General features: G+C 42.2%; 1 protein-coding gene across 3 annotated transcripts in view; it reads right to left on the bottom strand.

Annotated features, from left to right (window-relative positions):
- Nucleotides 1-4,028: 4,028 nt before the first annotated feature.
- The window catches only part of prickle2b (prickle homolog 2b), a 94,300-nt gene continuing 70,428 nt past the window's right edge, over nucleotides 4,029-27,900 (bottom strand). For 2 of the 3 annotated variants that reach the window (XM_086291685.1, XM_086291688.1), the window contains 7 exons: nucleotides 16,859-17,042; nucleotides 12,454-12,567; nucleotides 11,599-11,736; nucleotides 9,472-9,675; nucleotides 8,689-8,875; nucleotides 6,787-7,671; nucleotides 4,029-6,630 (listed from right to left, as the gene is read on the bottom strand). In XM_086291685.1, coding sequence (XP_086147811.1) covers nucleotides 5,684-6,630; nucleotides 6,787-7,671; nucleotides 8,689-8,875; nucleotides 9,472-9,675; nucleotides 11,599-11,736; nucleotides 12,454-12,567; nucleotides 16,859-17,042 — 2,659 coding nt within the window. In that variant the 3' untranslated portion in view covers nucleotides 4,029-5,683. Of the gene's footprint in view, nucleotides 6,631-6,786; nucleotides 7,672-8,688; nucleotides 8,876-9,471; nucleotides 9,676-11,598; nucleotides 11,737-12,453; nucleotides 12,568-16,858; nucleotides 17,043-22,614; nucleotides 23,137-27,900 lie in introns of those variants that run through there. The other variant, XM_086291686.1, reaches the window with a different exon arrangement.

Raw genomic sequence — 27,900 nt, 5'->3', positions numbered from 1 at the left:
CAGTTCACCTGATACTCGGACTGGCGGCTGCCTCGGGGCTCTCCTCCAGCCTCCCCTTCCCTCATCCACCTGTTGCCTCTGTGGAAGCCCCGTCATAGCCACCACCAAACAACGGAGTTATTTCTACACATCGACCTGCATCTGGCCAATCCACCACCTCTCATTGTTCATGCCATTACAAAAAAAATAAAAAATAAGTCACTGGGGATATTCCCGGTATGCCCGATGGCCAGTCCAGCTATGTTAACCTGCAACCAAATCTGCAGCTCCATACAGCAATGTTACGACTTAGATTATATCTTATAACTCATAACTCTTATGTTAGCTGCCCTCAGTAGCATACTGTCTGAAATATTCCACAGCTGCAATAATTCTTTAAGTGTTATTTTTTTTCCTTGGTATTCTAATTTCACCGAAGTTTACTAAACTCAACAAACTTGATATTACTTACCGGGACATTTATTCTGTCCTCATTTTCCTTCACCGAAAAATTGTTTCCTGCAGTGCCATCTTTCGCGCTTGGCTCTCCTACCTTTGCTAACGTGATGCGCATAGCGCAGAAGCGATGCTGCATCCACTTACACTCGGATATCTGAGCGTCACCGTGAAAACATAATCGGACATTTGATATTTGATTGAATTTTATTGTTTTGCCTTTGGGGTGGCACCTGGGGTGGCCAGCAGGGGCGGAGCGTGGGGGTGGCTTACTGGGCTTAAGCCCGGGTTGTTTTGTCAGAAGCCCGGGGTCTTTTGGAGTGTAATTTTTTCATAGTTAGATGCCTGGCTGACAACTGTATAAAACAAAAAGTACACACAATATTCGAAGCACATAGTGCACACTGTGGGAATTTACGACTGTGCGTGAATCCCCCCCTGATATTGGTATGATCCGAGCTCAGGCACTAAGCGACTGAGCGAGGGGGCGGGGCAGCTGCTACCTGTTAGTGCGCTGTTGGAGAAACAGAGCCAGCCATACTAAGGAGAGCTTAAGTTTGACCAGGTACCAAAGCAAATCATTCGTACCGTACAAATAATGTAAATATGACGGTGCATCACGAAAGATTGATATGAAACTGATCACTTGACCAATATTACGTTACTTGCTCTTCAAGTGAATCAACAAATGGCGAAATGAAAAGCAGAACAAATGCTATTTTTTTAGAGTCTTAGCTTACGTGTGTTTATTTCATATTTTCAGTTCTTACCCTCCCCGACTAAATCGGTTTCAGTTATGTACTGAAATATAAGAATGGACATTAGAGGCTTCTTTCAAAGAAAAAACTCAGTTAAATGTTATTTTATATATTATGCTTTGTATGTTGTTCAGTATATTTCTATGCAAAACAAGAGGGATTTCAGTACACAGCAGGATATTCACATTTGTAACCAGATATTTACATACACTTTAGGGAGAAAACATAAAACATTTTTACTGTACAACATCAATTTAGAGTAAACTTTTGTTTTAGATAAATATTGAAATATCTTTTGAATTAGTTAAATGTCAGAATAAAGAGAGACAGAGCTGTCTATTTTTTATCACTTTCATTAAATTTAGGAGTACATATACACTAAGTTTATTGTTAATTAATAAGAAAACTCCAGACGATTCCATTATGAGCTGAAGAAGCTTCTGATAGGTTAGTAGAGTCCATGTGAGTAAACAGGTGGCACACCTGTGGATGCATATAAGGCAAAACACAAAGCCTGTTTCTGTGACATGGGAAAATCAAGAGATGTCAACCAAAACACCAGGAAAAGAACTGTGGAGCTGCATAAGTGTGGCTCAGTTTGAATACAATTTGGTGCCATTTGCAATTAAAAAATACAGATAGTTTCTCTCTTTACTCTTAAAGTTAACAAATATGTTTTTATATTTATCAATCTAAAAAAAATAAACATTTAGTCTGATTTGATGTTACAATTAAAAAAGTGTTTGTGTTTTGATCTGAAGAGTTTGTAAATATCTGGTTTCAACTGTATATTTGATGATTGTCAGCACAAAGAGAGAGAGAGAGGAACAGAGAGAGAGAGCAGAATGAGGACAGAACAGATGAACAAGAGCAGGTGAGACACACATGTTAGTCAAATGGTTGTTTACCAAAAGTATCACTGTATCATAGGTACTCATGTATCTCGTACCTAGTGTTTCTTTTTAGGTTTGCTATTTTTCAAATTCTATATTTATTAAGTTATGCAGGCTTGTTTGCACAACAAGGCCAAAATAATTATATAAACTTTTCTCAATCTAAATATTGTACTTTGGTAGAATTAAATAAATAAGTGTAGTGCAGGTCTATGATGATTTTTAGTGCTACTATCATCTAGTTCTGATTCTGGTTCTGTCTTGGTTAAGTCCTCAGTAGTCCTGCTTTTGAACTGTTGTAGTCCTGTTTTAATTCTGGATCAGTTCTGCGTCTGGTTGAATTGGGGTTTAGTCCCTGTGTCTTGATACAGCCCCGACTTCGTTCTGTCTTGCTGCTTAATTAAAAAACTAGTTTAAGGTGTCCTGCATGTGTGATATATATATTTCCCTATATGAAGTCATTCTTTTTTGAACAAAACTCAAAACAGAGCCTATTAATCTTTCAGTCATTTCTACACCCCCCCCCCCCTCAAAAAAAAAAAAAAAAAATCCCACATGCATACTACCCTTTAGGGCTAAGCCCCGGGTGTTTCAAATGTCTGGCTCCTCCTCTGGTGGCCAGTCTGGTTTGGGGGGTGGCCTGTGCCCCCCCCCCAGGCCACCCCGCTGGACACGCCATTGGGCATGTTTGATGGAGATTTAGCGCAGCTGTTCAATTCAGACACAGAGGATGAGGACTTCGATGGGTTTGATTGATGATAAAAATGTGAGTACCAAACTTTGTTTTGCTCCTGCTTTATTTTTAAATACGCACACTTGTATGCTTGTGTGTTGTTGATGATGACGATTACCGGCAATAGAAATGTGAGTAAGGTACCGAATTCAGGTTTGCTCCCGCTTTATTTTTAAATACGCATACGGTACTTGTATGCGCCCTATGGTCCAGTGCGCCTTATGTGTGTGTTAAATACAGTAAGGGCACACATAACTGAGACTGCGCCTTTTAGCACAGTGCGCCTTATGGTCGTGAAAATACGGTACTAGCCAAGTTTTTAATCCTGAGCTAAATTAGCCCATTTCAACAAGTGCCTTTGATGATGCTAGCAGACTTGCTACATTGGTACACCTGGTACATCTGCTCCTGTTGGCTATCTTGTAGAGCTGTACCTTGGCTTCTAAAGATGTGTTTGCTATCAACTTGCACTGCTGTCCTTCATGTCCTTCAACATGGTAAACTTTGAATAATGTTTTATTGGCTATAATGTTAAACTATTTCAGTATGTTCTGATGTTAATAAGACACCAGGGAATGATTGGCCCTAGAAATGGCCCACATGTGCAGCTTTCTTTTGGGCTCTGAATCAGGGCGAGTCGGGCTGCCTCAACATGGCCACAGGTTCACATAATATGGGCCAGATGTCAGGTGCATTGTGACATTTGGGCCATATTTGCCCCTGAATGAGACGCAGATGTCGTAAGTATTCCAAATTAGACACAAGTGTGTCTGGTTGAGACTGAATATGCAGCTCACCCTCACAGAAATGTAATTAAATGTCAGTGTCTTAGGCATCATGAAAACCAGCTTTTAATTTGGCCAATTTCAGGAACAACAATGTCTCAGCCACCCCATTAGCATGGGTAACAAAGAATATTTGTAGCATCACCAGGTTTCAATAACTAAATCCCTAGACCTTTGTCAGCAGTTTCCAACTTGTGCAAGCTGATGCAATAAACCAGAAATGCAGTGGCATCTGTTTCCAGGACAATGGACCTTTGTGTGTTTGAATATGAGTGCATACACTGTCGAACAATTCATCTGAGGATGACTCTAACTGGCTTCTACAGCCCACTGTCATTCATTTATTTATTAAACAGATGGACAAAGTGACTCTTTTGCGCACTTCCCCTATCTCTGGAGAGAAATACAGGTCACTCAGTGAAACTCACTGAAGTACTCTTTTATTCCAAATGCAGGACCAGGTCAGCCAAATAACACATGCATAACGTTGTTTTGGTCATTTTTCTATCTCTACATTATAGATATTTAATACATAAATGACTCCAGCTATACAAATATAAAAATATGTGAGGCTTCATTTACAACCATATGTACACTGACTTCATTAACTTAAGTGAAATTATTAATTCTTTTATCTATTTACATACTATTAAACTGAATTCAATAGTACATTATATCCTATATCTAAATCACATTGCATGAAAAAGCAAAACTATACCAATCTGGTAGTGTACACTCGTTTGCTGCGTGGAAATTAAGTTTAAAAAAAAAAATTGCACCTCAGCTTTTGATAAACATTGGGACTTGACAAAACTGCACATGTAACTGTTCGCCTTAATAATCAGGAGTTATTGTGAAAAGTTAAAAAAAAGGGGAAAAAAACATGCAAACACTTGTTTTCTTTACTGTTAACTGACTGTAATTCATCACTGACTTTCAATTACATCATAATCAATGATAAATAACACTGAAAAGTTGGAGTAGGTGATTTTGTTTTTGTTCCAGATGGAGAATTTTAGTGTACACAAGGTGAACAACAGCCCTTTTCAGACATGGGATATATGTAACATTGCTAGCTTCATGAATTTGTTTAAGTCAGAGGGTTCTGTCATTCAGATGTAGGTCCATTTTACATAAATGTTCTCATGGCTTCACTCAAAGCACTGAAGGAAGGAGACTGTCCTCATGTCATATATACGTAGTAAAATCTTTAAAACTTTCTGTCTGTAATCAGCTCTCATTTAATAAATATATATATGTCTGCCAGGTCGATTTGTAGTCATGGGAATACATCCACATCCACACATTTTTGTAAACAGATTAGACACTTTATAAACTGTAGCCTAAAAACTATAACAGGTCATTTGTCTTAAGTCTACAAGGTCATCATCCCTGTCTCCACGTTAAAGATAATTTATTGTAATTTAAAAACCAAGTGCCACAAAAAATCTTGCAGCTAACTTACTGCAGGTATGTAATATGCTCAGAAGAAAGACTTCCATAAACAGCTGGAAGCAAACTAACTTGTTTACATTGCTTTTTAATAATGTTTTCTGAACAGGTCAGAATAGGTTAAAGTCATCATTCACAGTCTATCTTCAGTACGGTATGTTAAGATTATATATACATGAAGTCACTGGTCCATGAGGTATGCACTGACCAGCATTGGTGCTTAAATGTGGAAAATGCAGGATATTAAAACTTTTTCCGGTGTGTGGGGGAAAAGGTCAGTTTATTGTGTTTAAGTTTTTTAAAAAAGGAATGGGTTTGTGGCTTCCTTGAACAGAGTGAGACCATGAGACACCTACTGAGAACTGGTGTCTGATTTGCCAGTTACTGGCTTTTTAACTTCCAAAATAATCATGTCCGTTAGTGAGCTTAACAACTCAGAGCAGACACACATAATCCCTACTATTGTCCAAGCCAATCCATTAATATTACGGCATACTTTCAAACTTATCCAGTGCTTTGTAAGATTGGCACTGCTGAAGTAACATGTTCAGATGTTGCTCGATTAAAGGTAAGGAATGCATGTCTGAAAAGGGCTAAAAAGTTATATAATGAGCAAATGTCAAGATATTAAGAGATAATGCAGTTCTTGCTTTTTCTGCGTTTGCGGGTGTGTAACTGCCCACTACGGTTGGGTCCTCCCATTCCTGCGTTGTTATACTTGTGGACCAGCTCCTGGTTGCTGAGGTAGCGCAGCTGGATGGGCCTGGGTATCGGTTCACCCAAGAAGTAACCTTCATCCTCTGATTCTGAGGATGATGAGCAAGTGGAGCACCAGTCATCGTCATCATAATCATCCCAGGAGTACTGATTCAAGCCAGTGCGTCTGTTGGCCCCAGGGTTTTGTAGACTCAGGTCTGAAGTGGTCCTGGGGCACTGCCTGAAGAGTTGGGGCTGGTATCTTCCCCCTCCTCCTCTTCCACCAAACTGGTCCCTTGCACTCCTTGGTGGCGGGAAACAGTCATAATCCTCTCGGACATGTAGCTGTGGTCTTTCTTGAGGCCTTTGTCTTTGCTCTGCCACCAAGTGGAGAGCGTTTTCTGAACGAGAACGACGGGATCTCCGAGAGCGGTGATGGTGGTGCCTACGCCTCTGTGGAGTCTCTTCTGGGGCATCTATCCGGATACTGGCTCCCCTTCCTCCACCTCCACCACCACCTCCACCCACCCTGCGCTCACTAATGGGAGGCAAGCGTGAAGCGTTGGCGTTGCTCACCAAACTAAGCCCATCTTCCTCCTGAAAGGTGAAGCCAGGTGGTAAACGAGTAATGCCCATACCCATGCCAGAAGGGTCACAGTACTGCATCTGGTATTGAGTGGGTCTGCGAGGGTTCATTTCCATATAGGACTGACCAGCAGTGAGACTGTGAATAGACTCAGAGCTGCGAAACTGCCCTGAGGAGTTGAGGGTGTCCACATGACTTTTCTCAGACACATTCATTCCAGAGTCTTTGCTCAGGTCCGGCATAGAGAACCGTGAAAGGTGCTCCTGACGCTTTCCCCCAGCATCTGAGTTGCCTGTAAGGAAACAGAGTAGAATTTGGAGAAATGACTGCCTTTTACTCACTGTCACTTTAGCTTGAGGAAACATCTTAATATGCAACAACATGCAAACACACCAAACAGAAACTGTAAGTCAAACCAAGATCTAGTGAGTACTACTACCACACCAACCTGTAGCATTGGAGAGAGCCAGAGACTCCATGGATCCTCTTGGGGTCTGCTCTAACGGGGTCAGTTGCTCTGTCAAGTTAAGTGCATTTATTGGATTCCTGCTCCTTGCTGTTTGTTGGGTAGTTGCTGAAGGCCCCGCATCTCTGTCCCTCTGAAAACCGTGCAAACTAATCGAACGCTTGTCTGAGGAGAAGCCATTGTGTTTTTGAGTGCAGTGGGACACCTCAGTGAAGCTCTTTTGGGTCCTCAGTTTGGATGGATAGTACTCTTCTGGAGCTTGCTGTTGGAACCACGTCTCATTCAGAGAGTGGCCTTTCATGGCTGAAATAGGCGGTCGCTTTAAACCTCCATTCTCCTGGATCCTGTAATCCTGCTGTTGATTATTCTGTCCAGAGCAGGTGGGGTTATAGACACTTCTGACATTGCACTGGCTAAGAAGCTGGAGAGGTGTGGGATTAGCAGTTGGATCAGATTGGGATTCATAAGTGTAACCATCGCCTGCTTGCTCCTGGTTCTGCCAGGAAGGTGGCTCACGAGTCAAACTGGGTGTTTGGCTGGACAGACTCAGAAGATCCATTTGTAAAGATAGTGGGTCCACTTCCCCTGAACATCTTTCAGTCTGCACCCCGCCTCCCCCTCCATTCTTTGCTGTTTTAGAGCTGCGTCTGGACTCTCTAGTGGAGCGAGCACTTTGAAAGGCCGAATCAGAAGAGTCGGAGCCATTAGGCTCTTCCCCTAGACTGCATGAGCGGGAGCAGAAGATCTGACCTTGCTTGGGCAGGAAAGGCCGACCCAGCAGAGAGCGTTTACAGCGTGCACAGCAGAAGCAGCCTTCTGTAGCATGCCAGTGCTGCCCGTCATACGTCATCTGGCCTTGATCAATACCTGCAGGAAAGATAAACACATAAATGACAGATACTCATACACATGTATTCAAAGGGCATAACATTTAAAAATTTAATTTAAACCAGCTGTGTTGTGTAAAATTGCAGCATACTGCAAGTAGCTTATACAGTAAGAAAATGGAAAATTGAGCTAGAGGCGGCAACTTTGCTGTGTTTCAGGGTAAACTCATTATGACGCTCGCCCAGCATTGTATAAACACATAGCATTTTGAGAATGTTTCCAGTTGTTGCAGGGGAAAAGAAAACCAGCTATTTGCTAATGACTGCCATCTGGATTGAGAGTGCTTTCTGGTGGTTTTCATTTGTAATCAGTTTTATTTTTGAGGCCAAATACTTTTCTGTATCCTGTCTGACTAATAATTACAGCGCAAATCTGTAGAGAAATATGTGCCAAAAATCACACCTGGGCATCCTGTCCTGGGAAACACACACGTACGTGTGCAGTTACACATGCATGCACATGAGCACAAACTCGAAGACAGAAAAATTGCTTATAGGAATGTTTCCAGCTGAAAAATCCCCCATTTTCTTCTCTCGCTGGGGTTGTCTCTACACTTATCTGGCACTTTATGCCTTTATAAACTTAAAAAAACAAAAATAGCAACCAAAAACTGGCCCATAATTTGAAAAGTCACGTGATAGTCATCCCTTTGCCCTATGTTGAGTTCCACACTGCATGATGTATATTGTATACAGTTCTGTGCTTTGTAAAGGTAAGTCTGTGGTGTTCAGTTTTGCACCCCTGCCACAAATATTCTGAACTTTATTCCATGAAAAAATGCTGAAAACAAGACCACAGTCATGCTACTGTAACTCTTTTCTTCTCTGTGCAAACTTGCATCTGAATCCTCTTATATATAAATTATGTATTTGGAACTTTAATAACCTTTCAGCAACCAATTCTTTGCATGAGCTTCTAGTCATTAATGCAGTCCATATGAACAGTGATGGAAACAATAGAGGGAAGTGATGGATGATGGGGAGTGAGGCAGCATACCAATATGTTCCCCGCAGGAATCGCAGTACTCTGCATACAGGGACTCGAAGCAGGAACAGCAGTAGGGCCGTCCCTCCTTCATGATGTAACGCTGACCCCCCAGCACCGTCTCGCACTCAAAACAGCAAAAGTGCTTCATATGCCAGTGACGGCCCTCTGCCTCGGTGCACTCATCTGCAAAGATGATCTAAGAACAAAGACATAAGAAAGAGTATCGTTTATTGAAAGTCCATAGAGATAAAACCTCAGTTGGGTTATTACTGCGTGCTGAATGACAGGACAAAGACTGCTTGCCCTCCCACTCCATACCATTTTCTCCTCTGCAGCTTGGCGCTCTTAGATCATTCTTTGTCGCCAGTTCGTGTAGGAGGCTAATGTGTGTGAGGAACTGAAATCTTGGTGGTGCATTTGCTTTTAATTACGCTGCTGTTAAACCGCTGGGATGCATTTAAGTGCCAAAAGAGTCCTTGTCCCCATTTGCAGAGTAAGAGTCGGCGTTAATGGGCTGGGAGATCAGGATATTGAAACTCAACCCCTTTAAACTGGATAAACCTCAGCAGACATTAAACTGTGACGGAGTGTGCTGTGAACTCGTAAGCGTCGTATGACAGCAATTTGGTGTGTATATAGGCATGTGTAAGTGCAGAGTGCATGTGTGTAAACACTAAAAATAGCCCTGCTGGCACAGTTACAGGCACAGCTTGTCCAAGGGGGTGACGTGTACCTATTAAGACATGACCATCCGCGTGTAGCCTTGTGTGTCTGCGTGTGATGTGCGTTTACCTCATCGCAGGCAGTGCAGCGTGGCTTCAGCCTCTCGGCGTGGTGCCGGCCGCAGTAGATCTTTCCATCCTGGTAGAAATAAATGAGGTCCACCAACAGCTCGTTGCACATGCTGCACACGAAGCACGCAGGGTGCCAACACACACCGTGACCTGCCCGGGATGCGAACACAGCGATGTCTCCGCCGTTTATCTGGCCTCCACACTAAACAGAAAATGAAATGAAACAACTGAATGATTGCTGGGTTTATTTGTCACAATTTACCAGCTTTCTCTTACTGCACTGTTTCGTTTCTTATTTAAAAAGTGTCTAAACCTCAAAGTACAGAATTGAGTGAAACGCTTCTTTGATACAATAATGTAAAATCTTTGCATGTGAAAAAAAAACAAAAACAAAACACCCCGTGAGACTCATGTGTCATGATCCAGCAAGAAGTCACATGGCTCAAATTAGTTTTTCAAAGCATAAGGAAAGCTGAAAGTCCATGCCTGCAGAGCTTTTTTTTTTTTTTTTTTTAATGAGCAGACAGGCCAGCATCCTGATTTGTTGTATGGCATCACTGATTGCTTAATGTAAAGTAATTCCTGTTAAAACGGTTCATTGGAAACAGGACATAAGACAGTCTAATCCAATTTGCTCCATTTAGAGGGATGGATTTACAATCTAATCTGACAGGAAGTGAAAAACTGTAAAATAGTTTTAAATCTGGGATGAACTCCATTTATTGGACCTTTAGTCAAACTTACTGGAGCATCAGAGGATAAGGGTCGCAATTCCAACCACTGTCATCATCACTTAATATCACCCGTTACTTAATTGATAATACAATTGATAGATTGGTCTACAAAAAGTTACAGTCAAGTAATACATATACTAAAGCAGAAGTTAATAGCTGTAAATTGGTTGTTCTGTCCAATCAATGGCTGGAAAAGACAGTTTAGCCTCACAAAAGACACCAGAAACCATTCTGTTAACTGAAAATGTTTCACGGATTAAACAGTCACATCAGCGCTACAGAAGATGCAACAAATAAAGAGATTTCCATGAACTTAAAGTCCACCTTCTATTGGATCTCTAATAAGGTCAGGCTAGTGCTGATACCAATCGAACATGCCGGATCAGTAAATCTCTGTCTGTAACACAATTATGCAAGTCGAAAAGGCTGCGAGCACAAAGGTGTGTTCAGGAGGTGGGAACCAGAGAGAAAGAATTTGAAGGGCTGGTGGAGGACACTGGTGGGACAAACGATAGATTTATTAACGGAGAGATATGTAGGGAAGATTAAAAAAAGTGTGATAGAGGCATGGAGGTGTACAATCAGAGAAGACGGGAAGATAAACGAGCAGCAGCACCAGTAAGACGAGAGGAAAGGTCAGGCAGGCAAAGCAGATTTAGAGGGGTGGGAAGGTGGAGACGGAGGTAGAGTTGCAATCAGGTTATCTAACTGGCACAAAGCCTAGAGCTGCAAGAAACCAAAGAGAGGGGGGGAGAATTCAATCAATACAAACTCTCCCAACAATCCACTCCCTCGTGTGTGTGTGTGTGTGTGTGTGTGTGTGTGTCTGCTAACTGGATAAGAAACACGAGCTATAAAGCAGCTGTACACCCGGAGCACCAGCACAGCACTGAGTATCTCCACCTTGTTTGAGCTTGTTGTAAATAAAATGACAAACGGCCAGTGGATGCATTAAGTGTGTGTGTTTATTGTTAAACGGGAATTCCATTCAGCTCCAAACTTCCATTATATAAGAGTACAAACACTAAGCATCTAGAGAATTTAGAGCAGTCTAACTCAACTATAATGAACTCAGCTGTATTTCAGAATTTTTATAGTTGGTGAGGCATAAAAAAAAGAAAATAAAGTGCGGGCACCATACCCACACACATCACTTTAAGAGTTTGAAGTGAGACAAGGTCACAATAGTAATTTAACTGCATCTCCCTCATTTATATACGTCAACATTAAACCCTGCTGACATGCCAGCAGGTCGTTCCATATGTCTGCCACATCACTCACTTCTGTCACTTCTCTGTCCACATAGAAATGACATTTATAAAAAAAATAAATCAATAAATAACACGGAGGTCAAATGTATATTTTATGCTTTCGATATTTCTTTCAGCTACCTGTTCGCAGATCGCCCCCATCATCGTCACGGGGAGTGGGCGGACGTTGCCCCGACCCAGGTTTTCGCGCTTCCGCTGGTTACTGAAGAGCTTCAGCTCTCGCTTCTCCTCATCATCCAGACTGTTACAGTAGCGCACCTGGATGAAGATCACATGCCCATGAAACCACGAGAACATGAACTGGAGCGGTGACAGAAAATGGATGGATGGATGAATGAATACTACTTAAAGTGAATAGAAGTAGTTTTTTTTTTAAGATTTCAATATCTGTATAATGTTTGCCAGGTCAGTGACTGATCCCAGAGTTGAATTAACTGTCATCATGTTTTTGTCATTGCTAAGAAGTGCTGATATTGTGCTCTGCTTTTGCTGGGTGAAAATTGTGAATCAGGATTAACCAGGAACCACGTCACCAAACGAATAACTGGCTCTCAGATCGCAGCTGACGAAACGACTGACCAATCAGATTAGTAGGTGGAATTAAGAACCCACCCACTACCTGACCACAAATTGGTTCTGTGAAGTCCCACTTAATAAAGTGAAAAGAAATAACAGCTCAGGCTGACTGTTAGCCTAAACTAAGGTGGGAAACAGAGCCGACCTTCACGGGGATCCTGTCTTTTAATCTCTTCAAACAAACTGTGGTAATAATTTATTCATGTAACCAACTTTAATAGGCAGCGATAAACACTTCCCTATCTCACCCATTAGGGAGACAGACTCCATTTTTAAAGCATCTGTCTTCTCCCCGCTCCCCCTCTTATCTCTGTATTGCCCTGAAGGAGGTGAGGTGATGGATGGATGGATGGATGGATGCATGGAAGGTGGTGGGGGAGGGCATCTGTTTGGACTCACCTCATTGTCGTGGGGCGGGAGCTGATTGAGCAGCTGTTTGATCCTGTATTTCTCCCCTGGGCTGTTCACGTAGGGCACCTTGTCCTCAGGCAGGGAGCTGTAGTACTGATGAACCTGAGGGAGAGACGGAGAACATTTGGACTGAGGGGCTGTTTTCATTACCAGGTAAGTGCTCAAATATTCTGCAGTAAGTGACTTCTTTCTTTTGTTGTTGTACCATCTACAAAAACTGAGAAATTTCAGCCTTTATTTGATATTGTTTTGATTTTATCATTTCAGGGCTAAAAAGGTAAAACTGTGCAAGGACCAAAGTATCAAGATCTGCCACTGGGAGTCAGTCTCTCTCTCTCTCTCTCTCTCACACACACACACACACACACACACACACACACACACACACACACACACACACACACTTTGATTTATGGCCCACCAGTAGAGACTTAATGGAACCCCACCTCTCCATCTCTGCACACTGACAAGGGAATGCATTACTGACCTGTCACAATTACACACACACACACACACACACACACACACACACACGAGAAAACGAAATAGTGTTCAACACGTATGCCCCCAGCAATGCAAGCGTGTGGCAGCAGATTAATGCTAATCTGGACATTTCAAATTACTTGGACATTCTTTACATCACCACAGCAGACAATGAGTGTCATTTCTGTGTTATTTATTACACTCTTTTTATTACACTGTAATGAGGGGGGGCTGGGGTATAACTGAGGTCAGGCAGTTATATATGAATGTGACTGGCGAGGGGGGCAAATGAAGAAAGCCACAGGGTTTTTAAAGAGAGGTTTGAGGATAGATGAAAAAGAGAGAACGGGTGAGAGGTGGAGGAGGAGACATGAGAGGGAAAAAGTTAAAAAGATGTGAGTGTAGAGGAAGATATCTTTGTGTACGGAGAGACGCAAAAATGGGCAAAATGTACACAGAGGACTTTATGAGAGAGACAGCATGTGTGATCGATGCTTGCTGACAAGATCACGTCTTTCTTGATGGCCTACAGGTCAGCTGAATGGATTTACCGACTAGCCTTGTCCTTGGCAATAACACAGTCTGCCACACAAAAACAGATTAACGCAGACGTGCATCAGTGTGTAAACACCCGAATCAAAACTGAGCAGCTTTCGAAAACTCTCTTTAAAGGTGCGGCATCACATCCAGCATCAAAGACGATCTTCATTTCCTTGAAGTATCCACTTGTACAAGCGTATTTGTTACTGGGATGAATTTATAGCAGGAGACTCTTTGCTGTAAATGTAACCCAATTCCTTCTGCTCTGCTTTTGTTGGCTGTCTGCTTGCGTTGGCAATGGACACGAGATCTGTGCTCAGGAGCACAATTTAGGACGGGCATTGAGGGTGGGGTGGAATCTCTGGATAGTCCCGAAACGACCGACTGTGGTCAAGTGCCGATATATTACACAGCACTGACAAACAAAAAAGACAGACTCGTGATGCACGCACACACCCACTGTTAATGATAAATTACAAAACATGCTTCCAAGAACAGCAGGGTTACAATCTGGAGGTGAAAGGCACACTGCCCTGAGGAAAAGATCTAAAGAAAGATACACACACGTACACGCATGCATACGCACGACACACACAAATATTCCAGAGCGAGCTAGAAGAAGCAGCTTGCGATAATAACTGTAATCGAAAACAGACGGAAGTAAAGACAGGGCAGAATTTCAAACTGTACTGAAGGGAGTGTTTTTTAAGGCTGAAGCAAATGGTAGGACTTACAGATGAGTGACAAGAGAGATTGCTTCACACAGCTGGTTTCTATTGCTGTTAATGGCCAGGCAGGCAGGGGAAAAAGACACCACCAGGCACCAGTTCTGACATTCTCACAACAAGCCACTTTGCAGCGGTTAGTAGACACAGATATTATATAGCTGAGAAAATACTGGTAGCTATAGTCAAACACTGCGGAGGAAAAAAAGGGTGTTTTTACTGTGAAGAGAGAGGATTTAACAGCAGTTTTCATTCATTTCCCTCCTGTTCTCACGTCTTTGCTGACATGTGTGAATGCCCATGGTGCAAAACTGTGCCAAACACCGCTAACATATGACACCTAAACACAAAGCAGAAGTGATGTTTATAGGAATATTACTAGCTTTAAAGATACGTGATCATGATCCATGAAGTAATAGAATTTGGACAGCAGGGTGGCACTAAATTTAATTTTTAGAATCGCAGCCATCTATCGATGTCAAATTCAGCAAATATCAATCTCGCTGTGGTGCAACAAAGGTAAAGCGAGGAAGGTAATTCAAGTCATTAGTCCTCTTCATCCTCCAGGGACTATGGATTTTTACACATTTTCTGTCAAATACCCAACTAGCTTTTACATCCACTGACCCATCATTTACTCGTCCTTCACGGCTGCTGGCTGCAATCAAGTCAGAGGCTGATGGTTTTATTGTTCTTGATCTCAGATCGGAATGAGTCCAATTGCCCTCTGGTCTATTTTGGAAAAGGTCAAACTGCCCTCGCTTCTTTCTCTACCTGGCGCTTTTCTATTTAATTCATCTACTTCAAGGCTCTCGGCCCATGTTAGAACCTGACAGAGATACAAGTTTGCATGAAAAACCTAAAATTGAATTTCTATATAGACATGGCACATGGAATTGATGCCTAGCAGAGTTTCAATATTAGACTGCAGCTCTTACACATGAAGAAAACGCTTATCTCTCACAGACCACTGCTAGTTATCATTCTTGCCCTTGACAAACGGTAACTTGGCAACATCCAATAAATCTATTTTAAACGATGAAGAGGAGAGAGCGAGGCGACTAGCGAGGGAGGAAAATGGCCCAATAACATGTCAAACGCACAGAATAATGGCTCCATTTGTTGCTAAAGATTCTTTTGCCGTGTCTGCATTTCAGCACCCTGATAGTGGAAAGTAGAGCTGACGGCACTGTTTGGTTGACAGAAACAATCCCAAGTTATCCCTCAGACACACCTGACTGACCCCAGTCCTGCTTAGAAATGTCTCATTACAGAATAGCAGTACATCACTTGAGGCTGAACAGGAGACAGATACAGTTCTGCGGTTCAAAGCAGGAAGACTCTTGATCTGCAGTTTTTAACCTGAAGTTTCAGCTTTATGTCCACTCTCCTGAAAAAAGTCACACCAGGCCTCCACAGCTTGAATGATTTGTCATGTCAGGGTTGGAAGACAGAAACTGCTACAGCTTCTGGCACATTTCATGTGCTGCCTGCTGCTAGGTTAAAGCTAGAAGTGATTCAGTTTAACAGTCTAATATTCTTTCCATTCTGATGATCAAGTCAATCAAGTATTAAAAAAACAATCCTGAATCTCTTCTCTAGGCTGTTTAGCATTCTGGTCTTGCCATACTAATCAGCCCAGTCCTCTTTATTTCCTGAATGTTCCCGAGGTTATATTTTCACCAAATGAGAACCTAAGTGACTACGGAGTTGTAAGCATGATCCTGGAGAGGGATGAATAATAGCTGGTCTCAGTCCTTTGAGGTCGAAACAGTGTGCCAACAATGTACTGACCAGCTCAGCTCATCAACAAAATGAAACCGGCTTCAATAAACGTTGTTATTGTCCCATAAAGCTGGAAACCCTCCCACGTGTGCGCACCTGCAGTTAAGTGAAGTATTGTAATAGAGGATTTTCTGCACGGGTCCATTTTATGTGCTTATGTATTAACGCAGGCTTAGCTTTGTGGTTGTGAGGGCAATGTAACCTACTGTAAACATGTTTGCAGGGAGAAGGAATTGGAGATTAATTTAACTGCTGGAAGCACATAATCCTTGTTATCCATTAGCTGGGAGAAGGTGCAGTCAGCATGTAATATATGCCGACACATGGCGACATGCAGGTCTAAACGAATAGTTGGAATTTGTATTAGATTTCTGATTATTGTACTAAAAGTGTGTTATATATTTGAACTAACACCTGGCTGTGCATATCTCTGAAAGACTAAGCTTTAACCCATGATCATATTTTACAACACCAAGCCTTATCCTAATTCACTGTATAAACTTACACTGCTCAACTGCCACTACAGTGTATGGTGAAATCGGAGCTTTTGAAAGGGCGCTGTAATGTGATCCCACGTCTTCCGTCATTTCATTTACGTTCAAGCTTTAATTAGCCTCTGTGTTGTATTCTCTACACTGGAGGAAACGAAAAAGCTGTGGATTCAAATGCTCAACAATTAATTTCTTACAAAAACTTCAGCTTCACATGATTAAAAAAAAAATAGATGAAAGGATTGGACCGGTACACACAATTACACATATTTTACAAAAAAGGTGACGAGAAGTGATAAGATGGCGTTACTAACAAGACTGAAATGCTGGAAGACCGTGTGCTCCATAGCAGAATAAGACTAAACATACCTGTTCAGGTTTGAGACCCGGTGGAACCCAGGCGTACTCCTCCAAGGCACAGCCTGAGTCATCATCCGAGGTTGAGTTCCTCTGGAAGTCGTACATCAGTTTGGTGACCGTCTTCTCCATCTCTACGGGCATGGCTGTCACTGCATGCTCCTCACGACGACACTTACAGTGTACACAGATCTTCCTGCCGGTGACAAACAAACCCCCCCCCCATCTGTCAGTTCAATGTCACATGTGTGCTTACATGTGCAAATTAAGGACAGATATAATGGTCTAGGAAAAAAGCAATCGTCTAAATGGTAGCTTTAAAGTCTGGTTCATAGTTTGGGCAGTGTTGTGCATCTAAACCTCATGATATCCCTGATCATTATTAAACAAGTTCTGTGTTTGATAGAGTGATGTATAAAGAAGAACAAGAGGTCACATGGTGTGAGCCTCTAGCATCCATCATTAATAATCGAAAATAAACCATTAAAAAAAATCTTTTCTTTCAAAATTAGTCCAAGAAACACAAACTCGAAGTCTGTGAAACAACTTTTCCCCCTCCACCGGCACTCTTATTCATCTCAGTTGAAATGTCGAGGATTCCCACTGTGGGTTCCCCAGTAAAAGAGGGTGCCACAAATGCAATGCTCATCACTCGTCTGTGGTATGAAGATCTACTGTCAAGCGTGCCTTGGAAATAAGCCGAATACAGCCATCGACAGTGATGGAAAACAGCACTACACAAACACAATACACAGGCACTTTGCTATGTACAAGGTTAGCGAGAACCACTTGCAGATGCTTTGCGAGGACAGTGCCCCACCCCCATTAGCCAAAGGGATCCACCCATCTATAACAGGGAAAGCAATCTGTGTGAGAATTCCCACAGAAAACTTAGATGCAAGAGCAAGGTCAAATTAAGGCACTAGGGGGTCTATAATCATTTGAGCTGCTCTTTCCTATAATTTTCCTAACCCAAGTTAGAATATCGCCCCTTCATTTCCATAAAATAATTCATCACCAATCACAGTACCACTGTCTGATTTTAGCTTCAACACCAAATACAGCTCATTTAATCATTACAGGATTGAAATTAAGCTTATAAAGAATGATTCTGGGTTTGACTGCTCACCTGTCTTGTTGATTTAAAAGCCCATAACATCATTGCTGTTCATCAAAGTAAAGCTGTATTTTTGCAGACACCTCAGCTTGTAACTGTGCTACTATTAGAGTCAGCTGTGTATGAGATGGCTCAGAAAAGGATCGCAATATATGGGTTCAATACTTGAGTGCATGGGCCAAAATGAAAATGTAGCCCAACACTACCAGGTCTGCATTCTGATGCAAAGCATAGAGACAGTGCAACCATACAGATCGCCGTGTCCTTGACAGCTCTAAACCCTGCAAATAGAAACTGGGTGGGCAACGAGGTCACATCCCACTAACCCTTGCTGCCGCTCAGGCAGCCAAACTGGTGAGACAATCCCATTACCTTCTCAGAGGGATGCTGGCTTGTCTGAGAGACAGCCGTATGGAGGAGCTTAGGGGCAGTCAGGACACTGTAACACATCCTCAGCCATCCAAGGTGTCAGTCTATCCGAACAAATGAATGCAAAGTAGTCTGCAATATCTGGCTTCTTGTGAATCAGTTCTTGCAGTGTGATATATTCAGCGTGTAACTGCTCGATATTTCTTGCAGACTTAATTTTTAAACCTTACGGTACTTGTTGAACCTGTTCCCACTATAATGACTACTGAGCAATTAGGTCTGATTGGAATTTCAATCTAGGTACATGTGCAGAGTCAATCCTATTTTCAAACACTGCCACTGGATATGTCCGTAAGCCTTTCTTAACTTTGCTCTGTACTGTAGCTGTGGACTCTTGAGTCTGTTGAGCTCACCGATGGGTGATGGGTGCAGGGCTGCGAAGCTAAGACTCAGTCACAATAACAGTTGGCACTGTCCCAGCGTTTGTGTCAACTACCTGTTAACGTAAAGTGCTCTGAGCCAAACGGCTATAATGCTTCATCGTGTCTCTCCCTGAAAAAAAGCACTTCTTGTCCAAGGGTTTAGCCTTAGTTAACAAAGCTCAAAATCCAATTTGACTTAGCAGTGATTGATTTGAGTGATGAGATAGACAATGAAACACATGGAGCTCACTTTATTTAGTTCGAGCAAAACGTCTTACTGGCATGCCACAACTAGCCACATGCCTGTAATATATGTATATATACATAGCTGAAGATGGATGAGAGATTATTTAGCGACAGGCAGAAGCCTAAAAAGCTCATGCTTTGAGCTCCAGCTAAAGAAGGACCTCTAAACTTCTGTTGTCATTGTGCAAGGGCAGCCACAGACTTCACACACTCACTACATAAATATTAAGAAAATGCCTGAAGTGGGCAAATATCCCTGTCATGAATATTGATGACCATGATAAACAGAACAGATGTAGATGAAGTCATCAATGAGCTGTCAAGCAGGCAGACTGGGAGAAGGGTGCTTAGCAAATCCCAGTCCCAAGAGGATGATGCCATAGCCGGAGGCAAAGCAGCTTGCCTCAGTACAGCCCAGCACTTTCACAGTTATTACTGATTTAAAGATGATTTGCTGGATGGGAACAGAATCTCATGAATCTATGAGAACATACACAATCACAATGAAAATGGTCAAAGCACAAGGTGGATCCATCACACGAGATAAAGCACATATGAACACTTAAAGGCAGGTATTTTGTCCCTGGGCTAAGAAGGATGAAACCTGAAAGAAAGCCTCTTCACACCACACCTTTCATGTGTCCACTCAGAAGGAGGTGACCCACATCTGTACAGATGTGGGTCAGAGAGACTTCAGAGAGACCTTCCTCCAAACACGTCCTGATTTTCTCAAATCAGAAAAAGCAGAGAGTCTGTAGACCTTGAGGGTCCGTTTCCCCTGCTTTCCCCATGATTTACATTCTTCATGGACATGCCTGGGATTTCCCCTCAACTGAAACGTAATCCCTGAGCTTCCCCGTGTAAGCTACATGAGTTCAATTAAATCAGATTTAGAAACTCTGGTAAAACAAGTCAAGCGCATCACTGACGCCTCATAAATGACTGAGATATAGGGAAGGAAGTAAAGAGGCTTGTTATTTTTTTCAAATGTGACTGGGCTTCTTTTTTTTGTCCCCTGGGAGAGCTGATATATCATTGGTCAATCGGAGTGAGGGTTTTATCAAGCCCATGGGGTGGTTGGGGTATGTTTGTGGTTCGCAATGATGTCAGTGGACAATGGTTCTTATTTCAAGTTAATTATAATCATTATTCACCGCTGCAAGATGAGCACCGTATCCCAGGTAACGGGTAATTTTAATACGTAACTAGGGTCTACTGGGCTGCTCTACAATTGCGTACAGTTGTTTTAACTGTTGTCAATCAGTGCAGCAAGCTCTTTAGCAAGCACAGTCTCACAGTTTAATGAAACAGGCTGTAAGATTAAGTTGAATATCTGAAGACAAAACAAAAGTGGGCTCAATGAATTTATTTATTTTATTGATTTTAGAAGCCTGAAATGTGGGGTTAGGCTCTAGTGCTGATTTAAAGGTGATTAAGTTTTAGGAAGGTAAGTTAGGTACTAAAAAAAACCCCATCTGATAAAGAGCAATTCACAGAAGTGCGTCTTTTGAGCAGAAGTCGTCATTTTCTCCCGAAACCACTGCAGCTTTTCCATGGTATCAGAAGGTCAGATTAAAATCTCATCTTTAAATGCAAGCTCTACACAAAAAGCAGAGGTTGCATGATAAGAAGGGAGAACGGAGAGGACAAGACAGCTGGGCGCAAGGACACTCCAAGTGTTTTTTTTGTCCCCCCCCCCCTCTTCTTCTGCTTTTGTTTTCTTTGGAACAAGAAGCGGAAGAAGATAGAGTCTTTTGTCTTTAACGGCCTCTTGTTAAGCAAATGCAAGCTTTCCGGCAGTAATATTTGAAGATAAATTTTAAAGGCGCTTTGAGAAACAGCCCTGCTTTCACAAATTATAGCTATACAAGCTACACAAGCAAACAAAGTCGTATCTATGGTCTACATTTTCGACTTCAGAGCTATTAAGAGTTAATCACAGGCAAACACGACTGAGGTGTCTCTGGCATAACCCAGGCTTGATAAAGGCATTTTCCATGTGTGGCCAATTAGCAAGAACCTGCTGCAACGTGCTGCTGATGGCCAAGATTAGGCCCGCACCCACCTGTCATGGCCACTTATAGATTAGCCTGCTCTTTTGAACTAGGCCCTGGTCTACACTAATGGGCAACATTATTTTACAGCATGTTCAACAAAAAAAAAACCCCCAAAAAAACTATTATGTTGGCACTGAATTTTGACAGTGTGAGCTGATTTTTTAGTAGATGATTGACAAGTTAACACAGCAAGGGCACTTTGAATTGTCACAAGCAGCAAGAGCACCTGCAAAACCAGCTGTCAAAGTCTGTAATGGCCAAAGTTTGAAAACATAACTCAAGGGATCTTGGATATTTTAACAGTTGTATTATGGGAAATGTAGGCCATCATATTGGACCTGAGTTGGTCCAATATGAAACGGAAGGATAAAAGGAGACTGTGTTTGCATAACATCACACTGGGACACTTTTTTACTATACATGAAATAGGCTCACATTACTCAATGTGAATTCTCAATAAATTGACAATACTTTCGATGGGATGGGAGGTCATGGAAGGGTCAAACTTGCATCAATACAGATGTTGTTTTGGAAGCACTCTGGTGACAGGTCGTTAGTCATTCTCTTTCAGTTCCCAACACACATTAAATGGCCTTGATACACTCTCAGAGAAAGTACAATATTGCTGTTATATCACGCTGACTTTTCTTTCAAAGCACCAGTGAGGAAAAGGCAGGAACCAATGAGCATCCGAATCACCACACCCCCAAAAGACAGTTGTGTATGTCAGAAATGATGTTGGACAGGCGTTTAGGTTCCTGTCAGTCTGCTCTCGGACCAGAGGTGCACAGCGATCCTGCAGCCAGCTGCCACACATTATTCCACATTATTCATTGTCGCCCATTCATGTGCTAATCCAGCGGCGCTTTTCACTGCTAAAAGTAAGTAATAAGTAAACTATTTTAACAGATCAATTAATCTGCATTGAGTTGTGTAATGCAAAGCCACAAAGACGTACAGTCAGCAGCAAACTTCAGGAGAAAAAACGACATAAATAATCAGACAAAGAAAAATACAGATCCTTCTTTAATGCAAACTGTCGAGAAGAAAATACTAATTTGCAGACCTTTACTCGGGCAGACTATTGTCTGTTGTGTCAGTTCAAAATACAATCCATATGTCACACAGCTACACGGTCCACAGCACACATTACTGGTCGGACCAGTGCGCTACAGGAGGTGGGGTGGGGGATATAAACCAGGGAGAACACGTCCACAGAGAGAAAGTTCAGCAATCTGCATTCAAGTGTTATTTACAATCGAAAAAACACCCACTTGTGAAACAGAAGAGTGCAACACCCTATAAAAATCTTGTAGAGGGTTCAACTTGTTTATACATTTAAAAAAAAAAAAAAAAGGCAGTGTGCTTTAACAGTCCTGCGATTATTTTACGCATAAATTCAAATCAGGATTAAGCCAGACAGGACTAAAAGTTCACGACCAGACTGGTGGCGCATTCCCCAATCAATCGAGCCTTTAAAGTCCCCGTCTCCGTTTGCGCTTTTACACAAGAGCTACCAAACAATAACACAAACACTATCAATAATGTGCCCCTTACCTTCTTACAAACTGCAACCGAGAGAAGCCATTACCGTGACCTCGGAGGCTTTGGTGTTGCGGGTTTTAAAATACGCGTTCCTCATTGCAGAATTTGTCACACAACTCCAACTCCAACAGCTTCGCCACGAAAACACGCCACTCTCGCCCGCTGCGTGATCCGCACCCCTCTGCTACATTTATCCCGGCCGTTTAAAAGCCTTTTGTCAACCCTCTCCTCTTCGCAAATACACTCTGGGGGGAGGGGGGGGAGGGGGGCTCTGCAAACGAGGAAAAGCCCCAACGAAGAGCCAGTATGAAGTGCGTAAAAGCGGATTCCTCTTTTCAGTATGTCCAGTAAGTGCGCAAATTCCACCAGAGGGAGAAAAAAAACAGATTTTGTCGCTCAACGAGAATAACAGAGCTCTCCTTTGGCAGTAACGTTAAACACTGCTGCCGAGTCTCAGAGAAGATCGGCGCGGACTTTCGGTGCGTAAAAGCCCAGAGCGCTCCAAGAGCTCTGCTTTCTGCTGACAGAGCCACACAGCAGCAGCGCTTTAATCCTCCCCCCGTTTGTCAAGTGCGCTTAGATTAATAGCTCGATTCCGGTTTACCCTTTCAAAATAGAAGCATGGCGTCAAAAGTTTGGTTCACTGGTCGATCTATTATTTTCTTCCTCGTTTGTGTTTATAGCATTTATTTACGCATATTCCGTTTTATTTACTGAAACGCTGTTTCTTCTCTTTTTGACATCAAATTAAAGTCCGTTGCAGTGCAAATGATTCTGTGAAAAGAAGGCCAATGGACCTTAAGTTCTTATTTATAATAACATAACTAAAAATAAAAGTTTGCATGTAATTATGAAACCCACCGATAGCATGGGGGGCATCTACTTTAGTTTTTTCCCTCTTCTTTGTCAATTCATACCGTCCGTGATGAATGAGTAATGAGTATACAAATTTACTATTTTGTTCAGATATTGAGTAGCAAATATATTTGTTCTTCATGTAAACGTCATCACTTTTAGCATTTTATTTTCACATTTTGTTTCAAATTACAGCACAATGTCAACTTTCTATTTGAAGGCAGATTTGTTCACTTCCTGTGTTATTGTGGGCCCTCTCTGGTCTCCTTTCATGTGGCGCGCGCGCGCACACACGCACTTTTCTCCTCTGTCCTGCATGCTAATATGCCAGTGTGATGTCAGTAAGTCAGCATCCCTACACTAGTGTAATTAGCAGCATGAATGACTGGTGGTCTGGCAGGATTTGCATGTGAATCAAACCACTTGCCTGACTCAGTTGCTGGGGGCAAAAGAGAGACAGAAAGGGAGGCAGGAAAGAGAACAGCAGCAGGACGCTGACTTGGTCATGCAAGGACATGAGCGCTCATCCAGAGAGAGAGAGGCAGATAAGCTCTCTTTAACATGAGAAACAGACGTTAGCTGAAACAAAAGGACAAAAGACTTAGAGAGCAATGAAAATCCACTGTATGAAAAATGAATTTAGAGATCTTTAAGAGTTTCATGTCACACGTGAACATTTTGTTCCCTTTACTTAAAAAAAAAAAAAAGATCTAGCTCACCAAAATACAGTGGACAATTGTTTGACGGTGTGTGTCTGTGTGTTCATAGTGCTGTGGCCTGAGACAGTGACCTCAGTCAGTACGCACACACATGCTAAAGTTCTCCGCTAATATGTCTCCTGCTGTAGCCAATAGTTCTCTAATTAGGCACGAATAATCCAAGCAGGTATCGTGTTGTGTTTTGAACCCACACAAAAAAAATGCAGCTTGCTAACCAAGTTATCTACAGTTAGCACTCAACCAGTCTCGTCAGAGTTCAAAACGAGTGGGTGATGTCATGATGCCTACATTCATCTTTTTTTTTATACAGGCTATGACAAACATTTGCAAAAGTTCTCAAAACATCCTGTGTTGTACTTTCTGTTACAGTAGGCATCTGCACAAGAACATCTGCCACGATGGCACTCACCCTCTCTCTTACACACACAAACATGGTAAATGAGAGATGAGGTGAAAAAAAAAAAAAAGGTTTATAAAAGCCTGCGCAGACATTGTTGCTGATCCTTTCAGATGTGGAGGATGAATCTTGCAGCATTGCGTCTATAACTCCTTTAGAAATCTAAGAATACTAGTAACAGCTCAGGCTGTACTCACAAGCACTCCATAAGATTTTATAAGCCCTAAACGACTGTGTCCTGTACTCGTAACAATCAGGTTACGGGTCAGCTGGCTCGGGCCCAGCCGCTTTCCTCGATCAGTCATTCCCTTTTTCCTAATAAACTGCTCCCAGACCTGCAGTGAGCTGTTTCAAATGCCACAAGAGGACTGAATAAAAGTGTAGGGGCCAGCTTAAGGGACATACCACAGATAGCATTGCCTGCATAGGCTGTTGGCATGCACAGAGAGCCTTTGCTTGGTAATTTTAGACAGTGAGCCAAACGGGTTTACTCCCTTCCTTCCTAAGTATGCATATTGTGTTTTTTTGTCTTTATCAAAGCACAGGATGAGCAAAACTGTAAATACATTAACCCCTGGGCTGGGTGCATATCTGAAATTTGTAAGAAAGTTTTACTGGCTCAAAGGATCTTATCCTACAAGAACATTAGTCAGGTCTTACCAGAAGGAAGGAACTGATTTATATAATGTCTGATATGGTCAAAAGGCATTCCTGATAAATCAGTGTCTTTATCTAGATTTGAAACATAGCCAAGATCCCAACATGGCCTCTGCATCTTTACTTCTCATCTGCTTTTTTAGGAACACTAGTCTCCTCTCCTTTCATGTGGCAAATGCTGATGGCTATCACCGTAGAGTCAACACACGAGGCAGCTGGGACTCAACCCAACAGCTGATAGCTCTGACATGCTGGGAGGGAGGTAGAGAACCAACTTCCCATATAGCCTCACTTCCCACCACTGCAGAAGGTTTCTTAAGTAAGTCACCAACTAATGTAAAAGCCCATTCACGGTCTGTGAGTGGTCACAAGGGTCCACGTGAAGTAATTTCGTTAACGGCCTTAATTCGCAGGGGTGCCCTTGGTTCCCTGCGTGGACGCCATTGTGCAGTTCCATACTGTCTAGACTACAAAATATGTCAAGTGCACATGTAACACAAAAGTGAACTGCACTATTATACTGTCAATCACATGTACTCTGTAATTTTTTTTACTTTACTTCTTTACGGTCTGTATCTTTATAACAAATGCATAAACACAAGCACGCAGCATTAACCCAGTCTGAATTACTAAATGTGTTTCCCCTCTCATTAAGACCAGGTCATAACCTGAATAAAGCTAAAGTTATTTTAAAGTTTATAAAGTATATATATTACATTTCTTTCTGAAAATAATCTGTTTATAATAATCTCTATTGCTACAGTTTAAAAAAAAATATTTTAAATTATCTTTCTTACTTGTTCTGTCGCTATATTTATTCTATTGCGTTGACAAGTAAATTTCCCAAGAGGGGGGGTCAATAAAACTCTTATCTGTCTGCTACAGTTAGCTCAATATTAGAAGCAGCTTTGTAACACCAAAAGTTTGGTGCTGCTAGATCTCCAGTCAGGCAGTTTGAAAGAACAGTTTCAATGAGATGATGAAAAGGCTGGCAGTCACACGACAAACTGGTTAATTTAAGGAACACTGCTGTTATCTATACACTGTATATAAAAGATGGACAAAGACACTGAGCTGTCACCCACTGGTTAGCCACGCTCTGCTGCGAACCCTCTGATGAACGAGGGGTAGATCTAACTGAAAAACTGAGAGACACAATGTGGTCACATGGTCTGGACTTACCAATCATAAGGTAGGCCCACCCTAAACATTATGTCCTGTTCAACAGGACCTGAAATGAGTGACTGAGACAATGAACGGACTAGAAAAGCATTTACTGAGGCCACAGATCCAGGAAGCCAAAGCGAAGTGTCGCCATAGACTTCTTTATCAAACAGAAAAGCTCCCCTCCTCCACAGGAGTGGACGCTTCAGTGGACATTTATATCAGGATTCATATTACGCAATTGTAAAGTCTCCTTTTTACTGCAGACTGTCAAATATCACACTTTGCAACAGCAGGATTTTAACTCCGCCTCCCTGTGTAACTGTTCGGATCAGCTATACACACTTTAGATGTGGTGACACTCTCCTTGAACTGGTGACTTTCAAGTGTAACCCAGTCTAAAAGAAAACCAGGAGCAGACAGGGGTTAATTTTTAATTCTTGCACTTGGTTACATATTAACAAATGAAGCATCCCTGGAGAGTGCATGGCACTTTGGAGACGATGTGGAAATTGTTGTCAAGCAATCCAGATAATCCTGGTAAGCTGAGGACTGCTTTCAATCTTTATTTTTGTTTGCTTACATCCCCCCACGCTACATTAGGGGTGTAATGATTCATGGGAACACTTGGACTCTGTTAGAAAAGAAGAGGAAAGAGAGGCCAGTGAGTATAAAAGGTTCAGTGGGCTGATATTCAGTTAGAGCACATCGACCTCCCTTTTTCCAGGGGCTATCAGTACTTTGGCCCAACTACTCTGCCTAGAAAGCAGATTTAGTGACACACAGCACTGGGCCCAGCAGCTCCTCTGTACCCTTGTTCCCAGCAGATAAGTGGCCATTATTCATCCCGTGTTGAACATTAACTGGATTAATTCTGCACGAGTTGAGGGGTGAAATTGTATTTGTCCGAAGGGAGGGAAATGGCTAGGAAATGAGGAGAGCAGCCAGCTTGGCTGAAATTCTAATTAGCTCGAGGGTTCGTTAGCACACAAACTCTACTCCTGCTGCAGAAGCCTTGCTGATACAGAGGCCTGTGTAAGCCATTAAGCCGCAGAAGGAAAACGGAGAGAGACTGAAAGAAAGAAAAAAGACAGGAGGGAGGGAAAAGACTGAATATGGACACTCAGCTTCACGCATAAAGGCCCAGGGCAAGGAGATGACCTTAGAGAGTTACTTTTCAAGGGGACTGGAAACTATTTTTGCTACTCCTGCCCCACTTACTCAAAGGCACTTCAGCACAGAAGAAAAAAAGAAAACAACCACCAAACCCTCCACCTCTATCCACCTGATCTATCCATCAGGCCATCAATCTCCACTCTAGCCAACCCTCTCCAGGACGATGTGGCTCAGTTTCCAGCTAGCTGTGCCCAGCGACGACAGTTTGTCATTGAGCATTTCTCACTCATAATCCACATGTGGAGTTTGATTCAAAACATAATTAGGTCACGCTGTGGTATGAAAAAAAAGCAGTCGGGGAAAGAGTAGTTAAAAAAAAAAAATACTGTA

This window comes from Aulonocara sp. 'chitande type north' Nkhata Bay, linkage group LG5 (genome assembly GCF_057382095.1).
Source record: "Aulonocara sp. 'chitande type north' Nkhata Bay isolate Kocher_YH1m ecotype deep benthic linkage group LG5, A_spYH_male_GT1.1, whole genome shotgun sequence".
NCBI classification, from domain to species: domain Eukaryota; kingdom Metazoa; phylum Chordata; class Actinopteri; order Cichliformes; family Cichlidae; genus Aulonocara; species Aulonocara sp. 'chitande type north' Nkhata Bay.
This window is presented reverse-complemented; position numbering and strand designations above follow the sequence as displayed.